The 22,891-nt window shown below is 43.3% G+C and overlaps 1 protein-coding gene across 1 annotated transcript; it reads left to right on the top strand.

The window, feature by feature from the left end:
- Positions 1-1,816: 1,816 nt before the first annotated feature.
- On the top strand, positions 1,817-22,834 carry LOC116692799 (PDZ domain-containing protein 4-like). Its single transcript, XM_032521330.1, is given in 9 exon segments — positions 1,817-4,719; positions 13,288-13,341; positions 14,587-14,897; positions 14,999-15,086; positions 15,193-15,291; positions 15,386-15,448; positions 15,749-15,850; positions 19,085-20,904; positions 20,906-22,834. Coding segments are annotated over 9 exon segments (2,817 nt in total). The 5' UTR covers positions 1,817-4,659; the 3' UTR covers positions 21,126-22,834.
- Positions 22,835-22,891: the final 57 nt, after the last annotated feature.

The following is a 22,891-nucleotide window of genomic DNA, read 5'->3' as shown; positions in this document are numbered from 1 at the left end:
GGTCTTGCTTGAAAGAAAGAGTCTGCTTTTCCTTTAACATGTTTTTATTCATTTTTGCTTTAATCTCCCCACAGTTCACCCCTCTGTCCAACTCATTTCCTTTTCCTTTTCCATTTTTACTCACCATGAAAAACTTAGCCCTTGCTACTTCTCTTCTTCTTTACTCATGTATATATAACATTTTTTTATGTGACAGAAGCTCACAGTTCTTCCCTTATCACTTTGGCTATGCACTCACAGAACATGGCACATTCCTTGTGGAATATTACAGAAAGACGTGAATGTCTTTCAACTTTTGCTCTGTGTATTTGTGTTCATAACTGATGTAGAGTTGAGATCTGTGAAGGTATACTAATGTCAGACCAATGGTAGAGTTCAGTAGAGAAATGTCATCCTCCCGGCTTCCTGCCTTTTATTCAGATAGGAGAGAAAGAAGTGCAAGAATCAGTAGTGGATAACATGAGATGACAGGCGCTGGTATTTAAGCCGGAAACAGATCATGACTTGAGGTGTACAAGGCAGATCTGCCTGTTTAAATGTGATGATCTCTACTTGTTCCTGTCCTGAGGAAAGGGCAGTTGATATTTCTGAGTATTTCCACATAACACACTGACCTTTTGTGGTGGGGATGACGATCTAAAGCAGACATATTGGGGCTGAGTGATGCAACAGATAACAAGACAAGAGCGATATCTGCGTGTGTCTGTATGTGGGGTGCATCCAGTATTAGTGGCTCTGCAGCATTCTGAGGGCTGAAATATGTGTCAGCCTGTTGAACTAACAGCCAAATGAATGAAATACAAATGGCAAATATCGCAAGACAGGATGTTAAAAATGTGTGTATGAGGGAAAGAGGGAGAGAGCAGCAGCTAAACACATAATAAGTGACATGGCACTGCACACTTAGAAGTTGTTCTTTGTGTCTTGGCAGCTGATGAATGACACACTGACGGAGCAGAGAAAGAGTTCAAGCACACAAAAATGGAAAACTAGGAAACCGACAGCATTCCCATGAAAAGGTCATCCCTGAGTGTGGTTGTGTACTGTAAATAAAATTATTTTAGCGCGTTTGTATCAGTGACTCTAGTCCTTTCTGCCTTGTGCGCCGTCTCCCATCTCCAGTGGCACTGCAGTAAATGTGCCAGTTAAGACCTTTCTTTTTTTTCTTTTTTTAAATTGAGAGTGGTGCTCTGATTGTGTCGTTTCACTGGGAGAACAGTAGAGACCTTCCTCAGCAGGTCATTCTGATTACTGCAGAAAACCCTTGTTCCAACCCATCTCAGCTTCTTCACTGATCTCCCACACAGTCATTTGCATTTTTTCTCTTGGCACTCTACCATATCTTTCGATTTATACAGTCACACCTGTTATTCACTTGTTACCCCCCCCCCCCAGTGTTTCTTTTCCCTCCATCTTTGTGGCAGCGAAGAACCTCATCTAAATGCACAGCCAGTCACCAGCTCTCTACCTGCTTTGGGCATTCTTTACTGGTATGAAAAAGTCACCATCGTTTTCTTTCAAATACCATGTGAAAACAACTCAAGGTGACACAGAATGGCTTACATGCCATGAGATGAATGAACCTATTCCCTGCTTGTCTGCGTGTCTGGATAGTGCAGGGCATGCACACCTTGATATTTCATTCACTTTTATGTAGCTTTTGGTGGATATCTTGTGCTGTCCTGCTCAAACAGTATAGGCTTTCCAGGGCTTGGTCTATTGCCTGCAGACAAGCAGGGAGAGGCAGGGGAGAGAAGGAGTAAGGAGAAGGGAGAGGGTAGCAAATGAGGTGTGGGTAAAAATTATGGGGGACTAGAAAAGAGAGCAGTAGCCCAGCCCTAGAAGGGATGGAGAGACAGAGAGAGAGAAAGAGAGAGCCAGAGCGAGAGCAATTATACAGTGTAAAATCCATGCGAATTCAGCTTTAGTTGTAGTGCAGCATCCAGATCAGCAGGCTCCTTCACCGCTGGGGAACAACCCGCCTTTTGTGTTCCCCCTCCCCGCTGCAGTGGGGGAGTGCATTTACCGTCGCGCCCAAGGGGAGAAGCCTAGAAGTATCCTCCAATCAGCCGTTAGTGATTTCTCTAATCTTGTGGCGCTGCTGATGGTGATTTATCACTGACCTGAGACAAGCGCTGCACTCTGCTAACACCCCAACCACCTGGAATACTCCACCATGGTTTTTTATTTCTTTTCTTAAACACAAATACCCTCCTGTGGATTTTTCAAATAGAATGACCAGAGGACAAAAGGAGGATTAAAATGGACTGCCATTCTTGAATTTCCTTTTTCTTCCTGCTGCAGATTGAAGATGGACTAACTTTTATGGGTGCATTTGTGCCACATGAGAACCTCCTTTCATACTGAATGCTTTGATAGAAGAATTTAGGCATTTTTTTCTGAATTATTTGTCATATTTCATATCAGATTTTATTCTGAAAGCACGGCAGGCAGGGTGACGATTGTAGACAGTCCACTGCAATAATCATGTCAGACTGATACTCAGGTACATAGAGGTATATAGGGATGGAAAAGAGATGGCGATGGAGAGAGGGGGGGGGGACAGTTGGAGCACACCTGCCTGCTGAACATGTCTGACACCTCGCTGTAGCTTGATTAGTACCTGATCTCCAGACTATCAGGTTGTCTTTTCCCAAGCTATCGTGCCTTTCACTGAGTGGAGATTGCTTCCCTGTGTGCTCTTGTGTATGAGTATATAACCGTGAGTGAGTAAGTGTGTTTGTGTGTGTGTGTGTGGTTTGTGCTAGGAGCCAGAGTTTGGGATTACATTGCCTCTGGAAAGGATACAGGTGTAGTGGAGCCTTGAATGAGGATTAGCTGCTCTAACACCTTGTCGCTGGCAGCACACAGGGTGGTGGACCTTTCAGACAAGACTCTTAAGTCTCACTGGAGGGTTAAAGATAAAGGTTTAACCAACGCGATGAGACTCCGAGGGCGAGGACGGGGACGGGAAGACAGTTGAGAAAGCTATATTGGGATTTTGTCACATTTCTAATTCGGGCACTTTGATTGAGGCTGATCCTAAAGCGAGTGGGAGTTCCATATTAATAGACTTAGGACAATAATAGCAACTGGTCAAGGACAAGTAAACTAAGTTAGAAATTAGAGAATGTGATTGTATATCCACAGACTGGTAAAAAAACTGCCTAAATGCATGAAATCATTGGATATGTAAAAAACAAACATCTATGGTACTTATGATGAACAATCTTGATTTCCCCCAATAACCTAGCAAGCACCAAATCCAATTGATCCAAGAGTTGGTTTGATATTGATTTCTCTACACAGTCAGGATAGTCTTGTCTGATCTCTGCTTGAGAAGTCATTAATTTAATTGTAATCCGCTCTCAACCTAGAGTAGTCGGTGCCGAGTACGCTGTAGCATACAGAATCAATGGTCTAACATTTGCCATCATATCTGACAACAGACCAGAGAACCTGCTGCAGTCTACTTTAACAACCTCACAGTTTCGGCGGCACGTGTTGTTTACGTGTCTTGTGTTATTTGGAGAGACAGTATGAAAAATGCTCTGTGTTCTTTTGACAGTTACAGAAGATTTGGCAGCTTGTGTGCTTGTAGTTGAAAGAAGCGTGAGTTGTTGCCTGTCTCGATGTGTGTGCAGGTGGGCATGTTCTTCGGGCTTGTTTCCCTAGCGTACAGCTTATCTTAGCACAGCAAAGGCTCAGAGAACCTGGCTAATGGTGTAATATGCATCACTCAACTTGCTTCACGTAAAAGTTAAATTAGGAAATACCTTTGACAGTGGATTGATCCTGAAGTGGAGGACGAGAGCAGGGCAGTCCTGACAGGGCTTTATCTTTAAGTCTTATTTATCTTTAAGTTATCTGTGGCCACACTCAGCAATCCTTCAGCAATCTGGGAAAGCAGAGCAGGTGGGAAACCTTCTGTGGGAGTGACAAGAAAAAAAAGCAGGATTGAGGAATGTTATTTGACAGCTTTGTTGTTAGAATATACACCGTTCAAAGAGCATTGCTGAAAGTGTGCTGTTTGGAGGTTTAGTGCTACGAAAGGGAAAAACCTGTGGAACAGCGTGGGGTAGTGTAGTGAGAGTTCTGCTCTACTCGGCAGATTTCAACACTGAAAAACAAACCAGGCAGGGTGCTGCATTATCACCTTTGACATGTCACTAGATCAGCATTGATTTGTCTGCAACAACTGCCTAATCAATTAAATGACAAGCACAAAACCAGCAGGACTCTTAAAAACATCTTTTTCGCCACACCCAAGATTACAAGTGAAACTGGATGATCCACAACAAGCACACGAACTTAAACAAGCAACCTTTTCGCCTGCGATGGAGACAGAAACACACACATGGTCTCGCGGCTCTGAAACTATCGCCACATTTGAATTTCCGCTGGATTATAACACTTGAATTGTGAACAAGAAGAGGAGAACAGTGACGCAGCCGAACAAACTGTCCATCTGCCCCCGGCAGGCATGTGTTGTGTGTTACTCTGAGGAGGAGTGGAGTAGAATAGCACAAGCCTGCGAATGAGGGTGGGGCTCTCCTACTGCCACAGACAAAGACTTTGATAAAGAGAGTCCTGGTGTGAGAATTGGTCAAGTGGGGCAGTTTTGGACCTGCACAGTCCGGCACCGTGTCAAAAGTCACAATGGGGTGTAACATGTGCGTGGTCCAAAAGCCTGAGGAACAATACAAGGTCATGTTCCAGGTGAGGCCCTTTCTTTCTATCATGTTTTCGTTTCTTCTTTCTTCAGAAAAAGCATCCCTCTGTGTGTCCCTAAAGTTTTCTATGTCATGCTAAGTTTTGCGACGCTGCCTGATGAGTGACAATCAAAACCGCTCTGTTGAAAATGTCATTGGTCTTCCATTGGCAGTAAAAAACAAACAAACAGAAGCTCATCATGTCAGACTCGTTCAACCCAGACAATTACATATGATTCCTAATAACCCATTTTCCATCCAAAATAAGTTTAACATATATCAATCAGTTATTTTATTGATAAATGTCAAGGACAGCAACATCAGGAAATAAATAAATAATAAAATATTAGCACCATCACATCAATTAAATAAAACCTATTCCATTCTGCATTAAAATCAAACAGGGGAATTCATGTAATATAAGCTCCAGATCATGTAACACATCTTTCCCTTTTTTTCTGGACTTGTATGCCTTTTGTGTAGATTTTACATACCTAATTAACCCGTAAAAAAGCTGTGTAAATCTCTCGAGCAAGGCTATTTATTTATTAGTCATTTAGTGACCATAACACCGATAATTAGGATAATGATACTTGACCGTGATTACAATGATTATGATCAAAGCTAGAGAGAGCAAAGCTAAATTGCGTAAGATAGAGAGATGCTGGTGTGGAGTGAAGTAGAGTGGTGCAGAGCCACGGAGGCAGCAGGATGGATGGTTCGTTAAAGCCGGGCTAAAGTGTTATGGGAGCAGAGAGGTTGCCACGGTTACAGCCTTAGCACCACCTACCAACTGGGACCACGGACTACATGTGAGTAAGCTCATCTGGCTGTGCAGTGCCTAAGGAGGCTTCTGCTCGGTGACAATGATACATGCGGTGACCAAAATAAGTCCCATGCTTACTGAGCATGAAGATCCTCGGCACTCATGGGTGTGCAGCGCAACACTTTCAGTATCTGTGGCACCAGGAGCATCAGCGGGGTCTCTTCAGCATGTTAGGGCCTGGGCCAGTTAACCGGGCGGCAGCTGGTGCCAGAGGCGATGCCAAGACGGCGAGGAAAACATGGAGGGTGGCTGAGTCTATATAGAGGCACGATAATAAGTCAAAGAGGGAAATAGGCAAAGGAAAGAGGGAGGGAAAGTCACACTCTTTGGGTTTCTTTCAGCTCTGTATTTCTGCCATTTGCCCTGAGAGTAATTGGTTTAAGCTCTTCGTGAAGCGGGGGTGAATAGAAAAGGCTTGAGTGACTTCACAAAGACCATGGTGCAAAATACTAGAAGATGAGGAAAGAGGTGGTGCACAGTCTGGGATGGGATCATAAAATCAGAGCATTCCACAATAAGTGACCATATCTAACTGGGGTCAGAAGTAACGACACTGACCGCATGCAGGTCGACATCTTTGAAAGCAGTAATCTAATAATTCCACTGATCTGGCGATGTGAGGTCAATTGTAGCTGCAGGTTGTGTCTCTACAGATGAAACCCTTCCAACTCTGTCTGACAGAGGATCTGCACGTGGTTTTCAGAAGGGCGTGGCGGTGAGTGAAGAAGCAGAGACGCAGGAGATGTGTTGCGTGATTTGGAGCGTGCAGAGCAGTTGTCATGCAAATGTTTTGTGTGGATAGTGTTTGTGTAAGCAGAGCGGATATTGTGAGGTGTTGGGAGCAGCAGGTCTACATGTAGTGCGGTCCGGTAAGCCTTGGTTAGGTAACCGTAGCCCCGGGAGAAGAGGAACAAACGCAGATGGAGGACTGAACCAGAGCCACAGCATTTGGCTTTCAGTGGCTGACCAGTATATTGCAATGATAACTGCAAAGCAACATAAAAACAGTCAAAAAATCCAAAATACTAAAAAGCAGCCAAACAGACTGCATGCTGTTTTTCTCCATTTAATTCAATCTAATTTATTACAACGATTAAACAGCAATGCTCGCTGTGCAGATGGCTGATTAATCCAAAGATCATGCCAAGCAGAAGATGGTAGTTATACTGTGTCCAATCATAAAAGAAAAAAAAACACCATATAAGGAAACGCAATTACATTTCCACCCACACTTCACAGCGTTTCCCTTCAGAGGTTTTCAGCTTTGAGCTGTTTTTCCTTAACTAACATGTATAATTACACCTCCAAATTAGGTCTGTCTCAGGACAGTCAATACAGCATTAAAACAGCTTTCAGGCAGGAAAACCAGGCTGTGGAATTTGACTTTATCAAAACACTTGCTTCTCTTGGCAAAGGAAGAGAATCCATGCATTATCCATTGGGACTCTGTTACACATACGCTGTACAGTGGTGGTTGGTAAACAGCCATGGCATGTTTCTCATCAATTCAGCCTCCTATAGCCCCAAGTGGAAAGGTGTATCGTTGATGAGTTACGGACTAAATTACACGCACACGCACACGCACACACACACACACACACACACACACACACACACACACACACACACACACACACAACACACACACACACACACACACACACCCCGTTCCTCTCCTCCATCACTGTGAAGTGGGAGGCTGTTTCCATGGCAACCAGTGTCATTAAACAAACCTATGTGCCAAATGTGCTATTATTCACAATGACACAGAGAAACATGCTGACAGCCTCAACAGGCAAAACGGATGGGAATCAATACATACCCAATGACCAGCTGACAGCAGATACTCACACGTGGACATGCACACTGGAGGTGGCCAAAATAAAAAAAATCACACCTAACAATATAAGGTGATGAGAGCACCATAAGCTAGTGTCTCATCCAACACATACCGTTGTTAGATTGCATTATACTGACGTGTCTGTCATATTGTCTTGTCCACCCTCCAGTATTTGACATTAACACTGTCACTGCACTTGTTGACAACTGCATCAATAAACTCTTAACAAATTGTATCTGATTAATTATAGTGTGTTACGAACCAGTTATTAAATGTGTGTATCTGCTGTATTTTTTTAATCAAAAGCACAAGATGTGACATGACTGCCATCTGTGTTTTTTAAAAATGCAAAAAAGAAGAAAGAATTAGTGCAAGTTAATGACACCTGACTGACTGCTCGTTACCGTTTGGCTCGTTAGCTTCTTTTTTTGTTAAGAGTGTGGGTTTTCTCAGGTGAAGGGCAGGCTTGTGTTTCATAATATATACCGTGTGTGTCTGTGCACAACTGCGTGCGTCTGTCGGGTTCCTGCTCTTCCCCTCGCGTGTGTCTGACATGAACACATGACAGAAAGGGTGGAGAGGAGGTTTCATTTAATAGGACAGGGGTGATAGAAAAAAGAAAGGGTGGGGGCATTATTGTAAGCTCATACAGCCTACGATATGTGTTCCAGACCTACTTGCTGGGGTTCATCCACCACCATCAATAAAAAAAAAAGATTTTTAAACCATGCCCATAATTCATCTTTTGTGCTATCTGATGAATGTATTGATAAATTATGCATAGTCATATAGCTCACACTCCCGCTGAGGCTTGTTATCTCTATCACAATCCTTCTTAAAGAATGCATTAAATCAATATCTTCTCACTGGTATCAGTTTATAATAGGTCTACCACTCCATGCGTTGTTCATTTAATTAGCTCAGTGATATCAAACAACAGGGGTTATAGTCGGAGTAGGTCAACTCCGTCTCCAGATTAATTGATTGTGTGAGGAGGTGACTGCTCCAGCCTTCAAAGCATGGGAGATGAGAAAAATCAATTACAGAACAAGTGGAATTCAATGTATAAAAAGGAGGGCGGGGCAGGTATCGGGCAGACATGAGCTTTTGCATGAACTCTGTGGAGATGCACATCAATCCGTGTTTGGGGAAAACTGATGCTGTGAGGAAAGGAGTTACCAGGGGCCACCCCTGCATTCAAGTGGAGTTAGTCATCCAACTCTTTTTTTTTTCTCCATCTCAGCCTGTTGTTCAGCACACGAGATTCATTTTCTCTTTAAAGGGCTTTCAGATAAAAACTAATTATGCATCAACCACTTAGAGATTTCCCATGAGCTTCCATTGTGTGTGTGTGTGTGTGTGTGTGTGTGTGTGTGTGTGTGTGTGTGTGTGTGTGTGTGTGTGTGTGGTGTTTACATGCAAACCCAGAGCCAGGCTCGCTCACTATTTACATTCACCCGGCAATTCCTGGAAAGCTTGTTTTCTACGGCATCATTACCCTCATCTACCTTCTACCTTCCTCCACCCTGCACTCCTTCAGTGTCTCTCTGCCTTTGCTCTCTCTTTCTACACTTTGAACTCTTTGCATCGCTTTCATCTCTCCCCATATCACCCCCCCCCCCCCCATCCCTAGGCTCAGCTCTGCAACCGCCGCCGACACCACCACCACAGCCCACCCCCTACTGTGAATTGTGCAGACTGTTATTTTTCCTGAATTTCAATTCTATTTTTTAACACAAATATACAGAATAAGGATGGATTCGGGGGGCGGGGGGGGGGGCTTAATTATTTGCATTGCTTGTGTCGCTTATAAACAGCAGATGTATGTAACGACCTACTAACCCACAGATAATAAGAGAACAGAACACGAGAGTGTAATGGATTCTCCATCAAAGCAGGTCTAACACACAACAACCATCACCCTGCATGAAGTCCTCTTCAAAGCAATCTCAGCACTTCTCATAGATAATGAATGAGAAGTCCCCCTCTCCCTCTCTATCTCTGTATTCATACCTGTCACTCATGATCACGGAGCAGTTTCCTAATAGCTTCCTTCTGATCCTGGAGAGCTGGACCGTGAGGTCACGAGGCAACAGAAACCATAACTACCTCCTGCTGTTCGGAAGGAGAGAAAAAGATCATAAGGTCAGAGCTGAAATAAAAACGCTCTTCGCTGAAGAATGTAAAGGTGTGATTTTCCTCCAATCTAACATGCAAACAACACCGTGTAAGTGACTTTTTTTTACCGATAGGCCACATAGGGAGGAAACATCTTATTTGTTTTCAAGATTTCAAGGATCATTAAGAGAGACAGAAGAGATTGATGAAGGAACATTAGTGTGAGGAAGGCCAAACGCACACCAGGAGATGGGCCGGCTGAAATAGATGGAAATAGAGGAGTGGGAGGAGGGTGAGTTGTCATCTCCAGGGAAGGGACGGAGAAGACAGAACTGCCGAGGCAGCACAACGTAAAGAAAAAAAAAAAAGCAGAGTGTGGAGAAAACGGGAGGGAGAAGAAGCAGGAGTGGATGTGGAGGAAGAGAAGAGAAGGGGGAAATGAGTGTGAGCATGAAAACACAATGGCAGTGCAGGAAAGGTAGACTAGAGGAGTGGTGGTGGTGAGAACCAAAAGGGAGCAGAGGCTGAGTGTGGAAAGAACATTTTTGTGCTTGGCTGCACAGGCGAACATTGATTTGACATGCAATTACTGGAAGGGGACAAGAGAGAAAGAGAGAGAGAGAGAGAGAGAGAGAGAGAGAGAGAGAGAATGAAGCAAGAGAAGATGTAGAGAGCTGCAGACAGCCAAGGTCAGTGACTGAGTGCAGCATGAGTGTCACTCTACAAAGGCTGTCTGGCTCAGGAACTGGCTTCCAACATCATCATGTCGCCGTCTGTCTCGTGTAATGAAATCAGGAGAACGCAATTTGCTTTTATTTGAAAATCTGTTAATTTAAATGATCCCACTCCAGATTAAACAACAGTCTACAGCCAACACAGCAGTGCTTTATACTTCATCCGGAAAAAGTAGTTTAGTGGGTTAACATGCGCACACTCGCAAATTAGCACTAAACACAAAGTACAACTGAGACTGATGGAAATGTCTTTTCTTTAACCTTTATTTAAAATTAGAAGAGGTCCCATTGAGATTTAAAAATCTCTTTTTCAAGGAAGTCCTGGCCAAGATAAAAACAAGTGACTGTACGCAGACAAAAAAAAACAACACACAGTACTACAACAGCCTATGTGTCAAATAGTCATTAGCATGGCCACATGGAATCTGTGAATGGAGAATTTTCCACAGATTTTCCGCAGATATGAAAATAAAAATCTGCAGATTCCTGGTCATTAGTGTGTCATAAACCAAATAATTGAACAATTTACAACGTTGAGCTGCTGGTGGCACTAGAAGGGTGGCACCAGGGCTAGTACACCACATGAAGGCCTGCAAACGATTCACTGGCAGTTTATTTAACCCTCATGTTGTCCTCGGGTCAAATTTGACCCATTTTAATTTTTTTCGTCACAAAAAAATGGACCCTCAAAATAAGCTGAAAATGTCAAAATTAGACACATCACACAACTTTGGAAAAAACATTTTTAAAAAAAATGACCCACTACATTGGAAAAAGTGACAAAAATGTAAAAAAAATGCGATAACTTTTTTCATGCTTGACGGAAAGACAACACAAGGGTTAACCCTTGACGTTGAGAGATTCCACTGGATAAGTGCACATCTTGACCTGCTGGTGGCGCTACAGGGAAAGTCACGGGATCACCAAAGTTGTTAGGATTCATCTTCTGGGGACCATGATTGTATATTCCAAATTCATCCGGTAGATTTTAAAAATAAATCTTTCAGTCTGGATCAAAACGGTTGCCTGTCAGAAAGAGCCTTTAATATGGAGTCACGGCGCTAGCAGCTAAACACTGTTACCCACAAGCCATCTCTCTGATGAACAGCTGACTTCTTACCCACAGTTCCAGGTCCAATTCTGGTCCATAACCCAGTAACACCGTCTCTACAGCACCTGTTCACTGGTTCCACTTATTATTCCACCTATTTAGTATTATTCATCATTCCCATTCTCACATCTCACTTATTATTTTATTTATTTATTCATCATTCTCATTTCCTATTTCTGAACTGTTCATATGTTCATACTGTTCATATTGTAATATAATAACATAATACTATGTATACCAGTATCCTTGCACTATGCTCCATATTTAAATACTTTTATTGATCTCTTCATTGCATTAATCCCCCCATATTGTTTCTGTTTAGAGTATGTATATAAATTGTGTGTATATTAGTGTGTATATTTTTGTTTTGGTTGTTTTGTATGTGTAAGACCAGTGTGAGTAACGATGCGCCAAAGACAAATTCCTCGTATGTGTCCTCACACCTGGTGAATAAAGCTGATTCTGATTCTGATTCTGATCCATACTGAATCAGGTATGAATGCTGAATGAGTCGGACTTCTCAAGGTTTGTGGGATGTCCTGCTTGATTTGGCCAGGAATGTTTCGGTTCAGTGACCCTGAAGTCAAATCCCTGCTTTGATTCATTCTCAACATGTATTTTCAATAATCTTTCATTATTAATGGATGGGAGAGGTTTCATACACCCAACGATTCGGCCTTCGACAGCCCCAGAGAGTCAGGACCAGCGGTGGAAGAAGCTTTCAGATCTTTATACCACACTGTAAAAAGTAAAAGTCCTGTATCGAAAATGTTACTTAACCCTTGTATTGTCTTCAAATTGACCCGTGACTTATATGGAGTTTTAAAAACAATTCAGAATTTTTTTTTTACTTCATAATCTATAACAAATAATGTCTTTATCTCAATTTCAAACAATTGTGATAACATATATGTTTATGGAATGCAATCAGTCTCTACTAGAACACAATTAAAGATGGAAGTGGGGTTTTTGTCATAATGTTATAATTCATGGTTAAAATCCACTAAGGAAAAAACACAAGTGGTCATATCAGGATAATTTTCTGAATTGAGTCAGGAATACATGTTTATCAAAGAAAATAAGGTAAGGCCCTTGATTTTCAGGTAGAAAAAAATGGAACTTGTACCATTTGTCTTCTTGTAAAAATTTGAAATGGGTCAATTTGACCCGAATACCGTACCAGGGTTAAGTAAAAAGTATGTAAGCATCATGAGGAAAATGTACTCAATGCAGAAAAAATCCTCACATTTTAGAAACAATCCGAACAGGTTAGTTTAATCTACAATAAAACATTGTATTTAATAAACTCCATATGTTTTGTGTGCAAAAACTTTCCTTTGTAATGTAACTAGTAACTAAAGGTGTCAGATTAATGTAGCGGAGTAAAAAGCAGACACAATTTCTAAAAAAGTAGAAAGTGGCACGAAAGAAAAACTCAAGTCAAGTACAAGTACAGTACTTGGGTAAATGTACTAAGTTCTGTTTGACCACTGGTCAGGACACATACTGTGATGACCAAATGTCCACAAATAGAAGGGAGAGAGCTCTGGAACGGGTTTTATTTCTCCGAATCAAAATGTTTGAAAGCGTGACATTCCAGCAGAAAATACATTCGAATCATTTGATAGCGAAGCTCCCCTCGCTCAAAATAGAGGGGGAAATTGATTTAGTTCCCCCAGAATATGATTACGTTTTGTCATATATTTAGAGAAACCACTTCCGATTCACACAAAAGGAAAGATAACAGTGTTTTGTACAGGAGTGTTCAGGAGGACCAGAGTGCACAAAACTAATGCACTAAAAGAAACTCGTTTTTATCTGTGACGGCTACCTTGACTACTTTTTTTATGAAAGTAGTTCTCAAGAAGAGCTCGCCATTTCCTAACCGTCCGCTGTTGTACTGTCTAACTCCACCGTTGTCCTGCTTTCTTTCCCTCTCTCCACAGAAGGGTCACATGAACAACATGTTGTGCTCGTTCGACGCTGACGGTCGATTAAAGGTCTCTGTATAAAGCTTCCTGCTTTGCTGCTTTTGTGCGATGTGGAAACCTTTTCCATTCAAACCTGTTTTTTGTGTGTGTCTGTGTGCCTGAAGGAACACTATCAGCTGCGTGACAGTTGAAAACCACGTACAGTACATGTCTGCTGTGGTGTGTCTCTCTAGTTTTCTATTAACTAACATGACCCCAGTCTTTCTTTCTTTAGGTGTGTGTGTGTGGTTCCCCTTCCTGTTCTGTGTTTTTTGTGAGGCAACGTTATTACGTCTGTGAACTACCCTTGCCTGGTTGATAAAACTGCTGATGTGGGTCTGTCCATCCTCACGTCTCCCCCCCCCCCCCCCCCCCCCCCCCCCCCCCCCCCCGCTGCAGTGGTGGAAGAAACACCCTTTACTCGAGTAAAAGTAGTAATGCTACAATGTTAGAAAGGCTCTGCACACCAATAGTCCAGAGACTCTTGCCCCATTAGGACTGCACTAGATTGTCATCTCCAACACACACCTGACCAAAGGTTTAACCAGCAACGGTGATTGAAAACACCTGTGTGTTGTGCAGCCAGAGCCTTTCATTTACAAAGTCAGTTAAAGGCCCTGAACACCCGTACAGGAGTTGTCATTTCACCTGGCTGTTCAGACTGATTGACTGACATCTTCCCTAGTCTCCTGTCGCACCTGCGAGGGCACGACAAACAACACCTTTATCGTTATATTTGGCCCAAAAAAAATGAAACGAAAAAAAAAAGACGCGACTTAATAAATCCACCCCTCCCTTCAGCCTGAGCAGATGTCAGCCTGGATAAAATCACCTGTATGGGTGTTTACAGGCTTTAAGCTGTCAGATAACTGTAAAACGTTGTAAAAATAGAAAAGACAAAGTACAATATTTCCTTCTGAAATGTAGTGAAGTTGAAGTATGAAGTATATAGCACAAAATGGAAGTACAAGTACCTCAAAATTGTACTTATGTACATTACTTGTGTAGATGTACTTAGTTACTTTCCATCACTGCCTTGCTGTTATGCATGTCAGCATCTACGTAGTCTATCTTTTCACTATATAAACTTGTTGTCTGTTTCTTGTGGTTCCTCTGTGTTCTCCATAGAAAACAATACATTTAGAAATTAATTCTTTATCTTTATCCCTGCACCAATCCTCCTTCAATTCTATTTGCCCCTTTTCTATTTTTCTGTATCTCTCCTCCTCCTCCTCCTACAACTCCACCATTTCATCTCGACTCTGTGTTTTCCAGGTGAATGGAAAGGATCTGTCCTGCCTTTCCGGGGATCCCACCCTGGACATACGGGACCCCGTGCTGTCCAACATACTGAGGCGGGGGCCCCGCAAACGCGCAGGCCTAGCGGGAGCCCCTGGAGGGTTAGTGCCAGTGACCATGGGCATGGCCGACTGTGTGGACAGCTGCACCCAAACGGACATCAGCTTCCAACATATGTTGACTCTGGGCAAGAGCAGCCAGCACCCCTGTGGAGCTCCACCCCCACCCGACCCGCCGCCGTCGCCTCCACTGCCGCCCTTACTGGAGCCATATCTACTCAATGAACTGTGAGTGCGAGTAGTACCTTGTCTTGGTTCCAGTCCATCCCATTCTGTTTCAAGCTACCCCAGTTATTGAAATAAGACGTCCTGATTATTATCATCCTCAGCTTTATAGAGCCTGTATACTACGACCCCACTGACTACTTTGATATCACCCATCATGAAGTGGACAGGCAGGATGAGCTGGAATATGAGGTGAGAGACCTTTAGCTATTCAAACCCTGGTACAGAAAGCTGTCCCGCTCTTCTCTCTCTCTCTCTCTCTCTCTGACGTCCACCAACGTTTCTCTAACTGCTTCAGGAGGTGGAGCTGTATAAGTCTCGTCAGCAGGACAAACTCGGCCTGACAGTGTGTTACAGAACCGATGAGGAGGAGGACCTGGGAATATATGTGGGAGAGGTTAGTGACATGAAATTAAATGTTCAATATATCTTTCCCATTTCTTTACACTCCTAAACAAATCCTTTCTCTCCCCCCCCCCCCCCCCCCCAAGGTGAACCCAAACAGTATAGCTGCAATTGATGGACGCATTCGCAAGGGAGACAGAATACTGCAGGTATAGGTTTCCTAAACAATATACTGTGGGTTTGTATTACTTTATATGATGTTATCAATACTGCAGGGTTGTAAAATTCTTCACAGCAACTTCTATTATTTAATGCACCAAAGTCTTAAATACCCCCCGGCCCACAGTAGAGCTGGAGTCCAGCATTGCTTCTGCTATTAAGATAAAGAGAGATTTATTTCCTAACTATTTCTTAAATTGAGTAATTTAATTGAATCTAGCCTTGGTGCAAAGGCTCCGTCGTTATCTGGCATTAGCTCAATTTTATTCTCCTCTTTTTTTCTCTCTTAGATAAATGGAGTGGACATCCAGGACAGAGAGGAGGCAGTAGCTATTCTCACCAGAGAGGACAGCACTAATGTCTCTCTGCTCCTCGCACGACCTGAGATAGAGGTGAGGAAATTGGATATGCAGTCTTGGGGGAGTACGCCGCAAGGCTCGGTCTGAATACTGACCTAAGAAGAAATAGGTTTACATGCCTGGGTATATGTAACATAAAACTATGCGGTTCAGAAGAGAAAGTAAAGAAATTGAGGACACAAGAAAGAGCTTGGCTTTGTTCTATCGTGCAAGCTGTAAGGAGGCTAAAAAGCGAAGAGGTGCAAAAACACGATGAGTACACAGATTGTGTGAAGAGAGAGGCAAAGACAAATAGTGCTTGTACTCTCGGTGCTACTGTGGCCCCCGCTTTGCTTCCCTTCAAGGTTACTCTCCTAGCAGATATGAGGACATTGTAACACACACCGGATTTCCCCTCAATAACACACCTCTGCCAAGTGGGCTTATAAAAACACAACTTGACACAAGTCGACACAACCAAATGGACTTTCACGGCGTACCACTGTAAAACAAATGAGCTGCAGCTAAAGACAGTATCTGCAAGAATACTAACATCAGTATGCTGGCTGCATTTGTACAGAAGGAGCTAAAGGGCAGATTTAAAAGGCACTCATTAAAATGGTCAAAGTCCACACACACACACACACACACACACACACCACACACAAACCTCCCCTCTGTTTAAATGTCCTTGTGTTCAGAGAGATGAGCGTGAGTATTACCTGTGAAAGGCTGACAGGATTTATATTGCGAAGGCATGGTCCCACATTAAGATTCAAGTGAGCGAGGGTGGACGGAGAGGGAAATGCACAAGCAGAGGTAAAAGCTCGATGTGTTGTCTTGAGGGAGAAAGAGAGAGAAGTGAAGGGGCTGTCGGAGAATAGGAATGAAGATAGTCAATACTTCGGTCTGTAGTCTGCACGCAACTCACATTCCAATCAAAGCAATTAGACAAGATCAACTGTGCTCTGAGGAGGTAATTGCTTACTTATACAAGCACAGGTGTTCGCATTATATTGGATCAGCTTTTGAGACAGAGGCCAATCGAAACAGCTCAGAAACAACAACAGTTCTTGTGAAACATTAAGTATTCATCTCTAAAGATCGTGTCATTTCGGATGGACATCCATGATAATACTGAACACATACCTATCAATTTCCTTTGTAGCTCATGTTTAGATGTAGTCTAGACGTGAGCTATGAGGAGTTGTTTTTCTATACAGACAAATGATTCAATGGAAATTAAATTGCAACAGCAGATTATTGAAATGATGTTCACATTTCACACGGTGCTGGCTCCATCTAGTTGGCAGAAAGAAGCACTGCTCACACGTGCTGCGCTCCACATCGACGCTGCTTTAACCCTGGTGTTGTCTTCGGGTCAAATTTGACCCGTTTTTCAACATATCTACACCAGAAATAAGGGTTTCTAAATGACCAATATAACCCAAAAATAACATGTGCTTGCTTTGCAAGTGCAACAAAAGACAGGATCTCTACTTTGATTGACTTTTGGGGGAACAAAATTGCATTTGGAGAGAAAAAAAAAAATCTTTCAAAACCAGACTGAACGTTGACTTATACCCTTCTGTAATTATCCTTCATTTAATATGAGTCTAAATAATTCATGATTTCTGCTTTTCTTAACTTAAGAATTAGGTAGGATTTCCTATACATCACGTTTCTTGACCAGGAATTCCAAAAATGTAGTAAATGTAAAACTTGTAATAAGTTGGTGCTAGTGTTTGTATATGGTACTGAAAAGAAGACTCAAAAACGTCAAAAAAAAAGAGCCAAAAACATTGAAAAAAACAAGACAAAAGTGTCGATAAAAGAGACGAAAACATCAGAAAAAGTGTTGATTTTCAGGATGACAAGTACATGGTCGAATGGAAGACAACACAAGGGATAATACATATGTTCACGCTAACTATGACTCAAATGACTTTTGGGTTTAATGTGAAAGGGAAACTGGTTGTGATGAAGTGACAGAGATTTATCCATTCCCCTCAACTCTATAGGGTCTTGTAGTGTTTAGTTCATTGGCTTGTTTTATTTTCTGGCCAGCAACTTTCGAGTTTTGGATCCCTCTCACCTCTCTCCACGTCATTTCTGGGCTCTGTAAACCCACGGTGCACTACCTGCTGAGCACCAAACAGCAGACACAGTTAGCAACTAGCTGGTGAACATAGCGGAGCATTTCTCCGCCAAGGAGACACATATTTCTCACAGGGGTTGCAAAACAGAACTTTAAAAGGAGAGTAAATATTGAGCTTGCATTCAGCAGGTGGCCAGAAACACGATCCAAATGAATACCAACATTGTTCCACCTCTACAGAATGTGTAAATCGGCAACAGTTTGCTTATAAGTTCACCATATCAATGTAATGTCAATGCTATGTCAATGTTGTGTTTAGCGCTTGTCCCCCCTGCCCCCGAGTGGCCAAACATGTCACTAAATGCAGTTTATTTTTTAATGGCTTTAAAATCTTAACCCTTGTGCTGAAAATCAACCCTTTTAATGACGCTTTTTATTGATGTTTTTAACTTTTTCTTACATTTTTGTCCCTTTTTTTTTCAATGTTTGTCATATTTTTTTTTTTTACATTTAACACTACGTTACACTAGCTTATTAACTTTAGTTTTACAGTTATTTTTGGAATTCATGGTCAATAAACCTCATTTATAGGAAATTAAACCTATTGTTTGAGTTAGAAAAGCAGAAATTAGGAATTATTTCGACTAAAATTAAAGGAATGGATGTTGATGGATAATCACAGACTGGAATATGTCAACTTTTACTCAATACTATTTCAAAACCACTTCAATTGTTTTTTCAAATGCTATAAAGTTGAATAAAACACCCCAAAATTTATGACAGTAGAGAGTTGTACTTGCCAAAGAGCGTTGTGTGGAATCAATCATGTTATTTTGGGTAATTAAAAAGAACACTGATATAGGAAAACGGGTCAATTGACCCAAGGACAACATAAGGGTTAAAACACAATGTTATAATAAATATTAAGATCCTATCCAGACATGTTTTAAGGTAAGCATGGACCAACTTTTCCCGGATTCATTTTTTTTCTGCACAGTAAAGCTCAAACGTAAAAGTGAAGTATCAACAAGCAAAACCCATTTTTGTGTGAATGGAACCTTTAAAATTTCAGATGTACAGCAACATTCTAACACATGCTTTTGTTCTGTCTCTTTACAACTTTACACCTCCACTACAATGCCATCGACTACATTCAACATACTTGTGCCTGACACACCTTCACCTGTCAGAATGACAACCAGCTGGACCCAGATGAGTTGGAGTTGGAGCCACTGGACAACGCTGTTCATCTGTCCAGCAGCCACAGAGTGTGGAACGGAACCTCCGTCCTGGGTGCTCGACCAGGCAGCGTTACTGGTGGGGGTGTACTCGGCAGCAATGGTCGCTCCATGAACAGGGATTCACCGGATTTGCTCAAGACGGTGCTGAGCAACAGCCAGGAGCTGGACAGCGGGGTGGGCCGTACAGATGAAAGCACCCGCTATGAGGAGTCTTCAGAACATGACCTTCTGGGAGACGACCACACCAGTGCCTCCAATACCAACGCCACCAACACGCCTGGCAGCATGCGCAAGTTCCTGTCCAGCAGAGGGGACACTCCGCCCTTGCTGCACTCCCAGGACCTCCAGTTCAGCACGGACTCTCTCTTAGGGCTGGACTGTGTTTATGGAGGAGGGCTGGAACAGGTGGAGCGATTGGAGAGGGCCTACGCGGCAGATCCTTTGAGGATGATGATGATGCCTGGGCTGACTGAGGAGGAGTGTGAGAGGTACAAAGAGCTCCTGGAAATCAAGTGTTACTATGAGAAGAACAGTAAAGCTCTGATGCTGCTGGAAGGTCAGGGGCCAGCAGAAGACGAAGGCGGTGTCTCACTGGATGTTAACAGGAATGAGAGCTTGACGCAGCATGAGATGGCCCTTCTGGAAGAAGAACTACGCCACTTGGAGTTCAAGTGTCGCAACATCCTGAGGGCACAAAAGATGCAGCAGCTGAGGGAGCGTTGTCTGAAGGCGTGGCCTCTCGAGGAGAAAAATGGAGCAAGTGCAGGGGCTGGAGTAGGAGCTGGACGCTTGGACATAAGTGGCACTTTGGTCAGTGAGGATTCCTGTCACCACGCTTTGTCAGATATCAATGAGCTCCCAGAAAGGGAGCGCTCAGATAAGGACAGCACGAGTGCCTACAACACCGGAGGGGAAAGTTGCAGGAGCACCCCTCTGGTCAATGAACAGTATCCTTCACCCTCTTCACAGAGCCTGGAGGGAGGAGAACCCTTTCTCCCAGCAGGTATGCCGCTACCAACCTCCACAAGACAGAGAGAGAGAGGGACCCGGGCCGAAAGAGGGGACAGGACGCAAGCAAATCTCAACCAACCCTACTCTCCCCACAGTCACAGGAGACGAGCCGAAGCGAAGACATCCAGCCCCGCAGCTAAGGTTAGGTCCCTGTCTCGGGACAGAGGAACCCGGCGGGGCTCAGACGGAGAGGTGAGACGTAACCCCAGAGCCAATGGGACAGCCGAGAGGGCCGGGGGATACAGTGCGGACAACAGCCCGTACCTGTCCCGCCGTCAGACTGACACAAAGCCGCCGCAGCACTACCTGAGCTGCATGCAGCTTAGGTCTCCCTCCACCACTGAGCGGCTTGGTGGACTCAGAGATACAGCCAGAGAGGGCAGCATGGAGACTTGGGGCGACACCAGCCCAATGAGCTTGGGCAGCACATGTAAAGATGTTGCCCAAGCCCCAGGAGCTGTACCTATGTCCCCTCCATTGCTGCCGGCGTCCCCTCGTATGGAGTGGAAGGTGAAGATCCGCAGCGACGGCTCTCGCTACGTGGCCAAGCGCCCTGTGAGGGATCGCCTCCTGAAAGCACGGGCCATGAAGATCAGAGAGGAGCGCAGCGGCATGACGACGGACGACGATGCTGTGAGTGAAATGAAGATGGGCCGTTACTGGAGCAAAGAGGAGCGCAAGCAGCAGCTGCTGAAGGCCCGAGAGCAGCGGCGTCGCAGGGAGTTCATGATGCAGAGCCGTCTCGACTGTTTGAGGGAGGGAGCGGGAGCAGGGTGGCAGCGGTGGAGGACAGCAGGGGACCACGCAGCAGCAGGAACCCACCTCCATCCTGGAGCTGTGCCACCGGAGGAGCATGAAGAAGCGGAGTCGCCGAATCCTGGACAACTGGATCACTATACAAGAGCTACTGGCCCATGGGACCAGGTCTGCTGATGGGAAGAAAGTATATAACCCCCTGCTGTCCGTCACCACAGTCTGAGATGAGATGGGAAGCGGAGAGTTGGGGAGAGATAAGAAATTGTTAATATATATAGGATAATCAAGAGATGCTTTAGCACACCTTGGCACAAGTATTTGTCAGCTGGGATGCTGCAACACTCTGAAACACAAAGTCCATGATGGTTTTATACCTTAGGCACCAAGCTAAAATGTTAAGATTAGAGAAAAGCTCATGAGACTGCCATGGTTTGTCTAACAGTATGGCCCTGAACAACAAGACAAAGCATACATTTACAAAATTGTTGAATTGATTTCAGAAATGCATTCCAAAATCAGAAATGCAGTCATACATGTCACAAATATACTGCAGTATATTTTAAATACACTGAATCCCCTCTTTCACATCCTCTGGTTGAATGGACCTAAACCTGTCATTTCCATAATGCTTTACCCCTGACGTCTTTTACAGAAACCTGCACCAGCTTGTCCGATTTAAAAATCCGACGTCAGTCAATGCACAAGATTAAAAAAGAAAGATAGAACTGTGTGTAGCATTTTTAAAATAATACAATTCAGAGGGAGTCCATTTAGAAATGCATCACCACCAGAGATCTGTCTTCTTACATACAGGAGAGGTGGCATGGCACCACCTGCTGTTTAGCCATTAAGGGACTGGTGCACAATAGAAATCTTTGCAGGCCTCTTCATTTTTATAAAAAGGACAAAAAAAGTGGGGCTAAGAACCACGCAGCTGTGAACACATTATGAAAAAAGCCACTTCTGTGCCATAAAACTGGATATTTAGTGCCCATAATGGACTTTTGTTGAAGGAAATTTTCCAAAACGATGTGCCAGTTAATGTAGTGACGACATTGTTTTTGTTGCGTTCTTGTGGTGATCATGTACAAATGCGCCTTTGTTTTGATAGAGGAAATGCAACATCATGCTCAGACCACAGCCGCTTTTTTTTTTTTTTTGATAACGAGAAGCTGAGCGGTGCCTTCCTTTCAGCCAGACTTGACTGTATAGCACAATACAAAAAGGCTGAGCTACTGTAGCTGACAAGTTAAACACTAAAGCACAGAGCCACGGACGGCTTCATGTTTTACGAAGAAGGGCACGGTGTGCATTTTGTCGTATAAAAGCACAGAAACAATTTGATGTGGTTTCATTCAGAAATGAATGAAATCTCATCAAATGATCTTTTCTCTGTTTGCTATTTCAAAATACTTTCTCTGGACCGAGTTTTGGCCAGTATGCAATATCATTTATTTGAATGTTGATTGTGAACAAGGCTATTTCATGGCAAATTAAGATAATTCTTAGCCACAAAAGAATCCCTGTTAATTGGGTCTGCAGCTAACATGGGGGTTTCTATTAATTTCCTGTCAGATGTCACTCCCAAACTTGATTCAGAGGTTTTCACTTGTTTTATTTGTTCTCAGAACAATTATCCAGCTAAAATACCTAGAACGACAAGGACAGCCAAGAAAAGGGTGTTGATAAAATTTTGTGAACAAAAGCAGATTCCACCTTTGGCTTACATGCATGTTTGATATTGAGGCAGAAATTCCCCCCCCCCCCCCCCCCCATATACTTTACAACTCCTTTTAACATACTGTATTTGTGGATGTGTCTATGAACTTGATTAAAACTCTAGCATAGTTAAAGAAAACATGGTGTACTTGTTCAGTATTGTGATGTCTGTTCTGTGTCTGCCATTTTACAGTAAAAGCTTTTCTTAATAAATGCCGTGATCGTGAAATTTGTTTTTGGTAGTATATAATTGCTGCTAAGTGCATTGGG

Source organism: Etheostoma spectabile, chromosome 7 (assembly GCF_008692095.1).
Source record: "Etheostoma spectabile isolate EspeVRDwgs_2016 chromosome 7, UIUC_Espe_1.0, whole genome shotgun sequence".
Taxonomy (NCBI): Eukaryota; Metazoa; Chordata; class Actinopteri; order Perciformes; family Percidae; genus Etheostoma; species Etheostoma spectabile.
The sequence above is the reverse complement of the archived record's forward strand: the minus strand, read 5'-3'. Positions and strand labels throughout refer to the sequence as shown.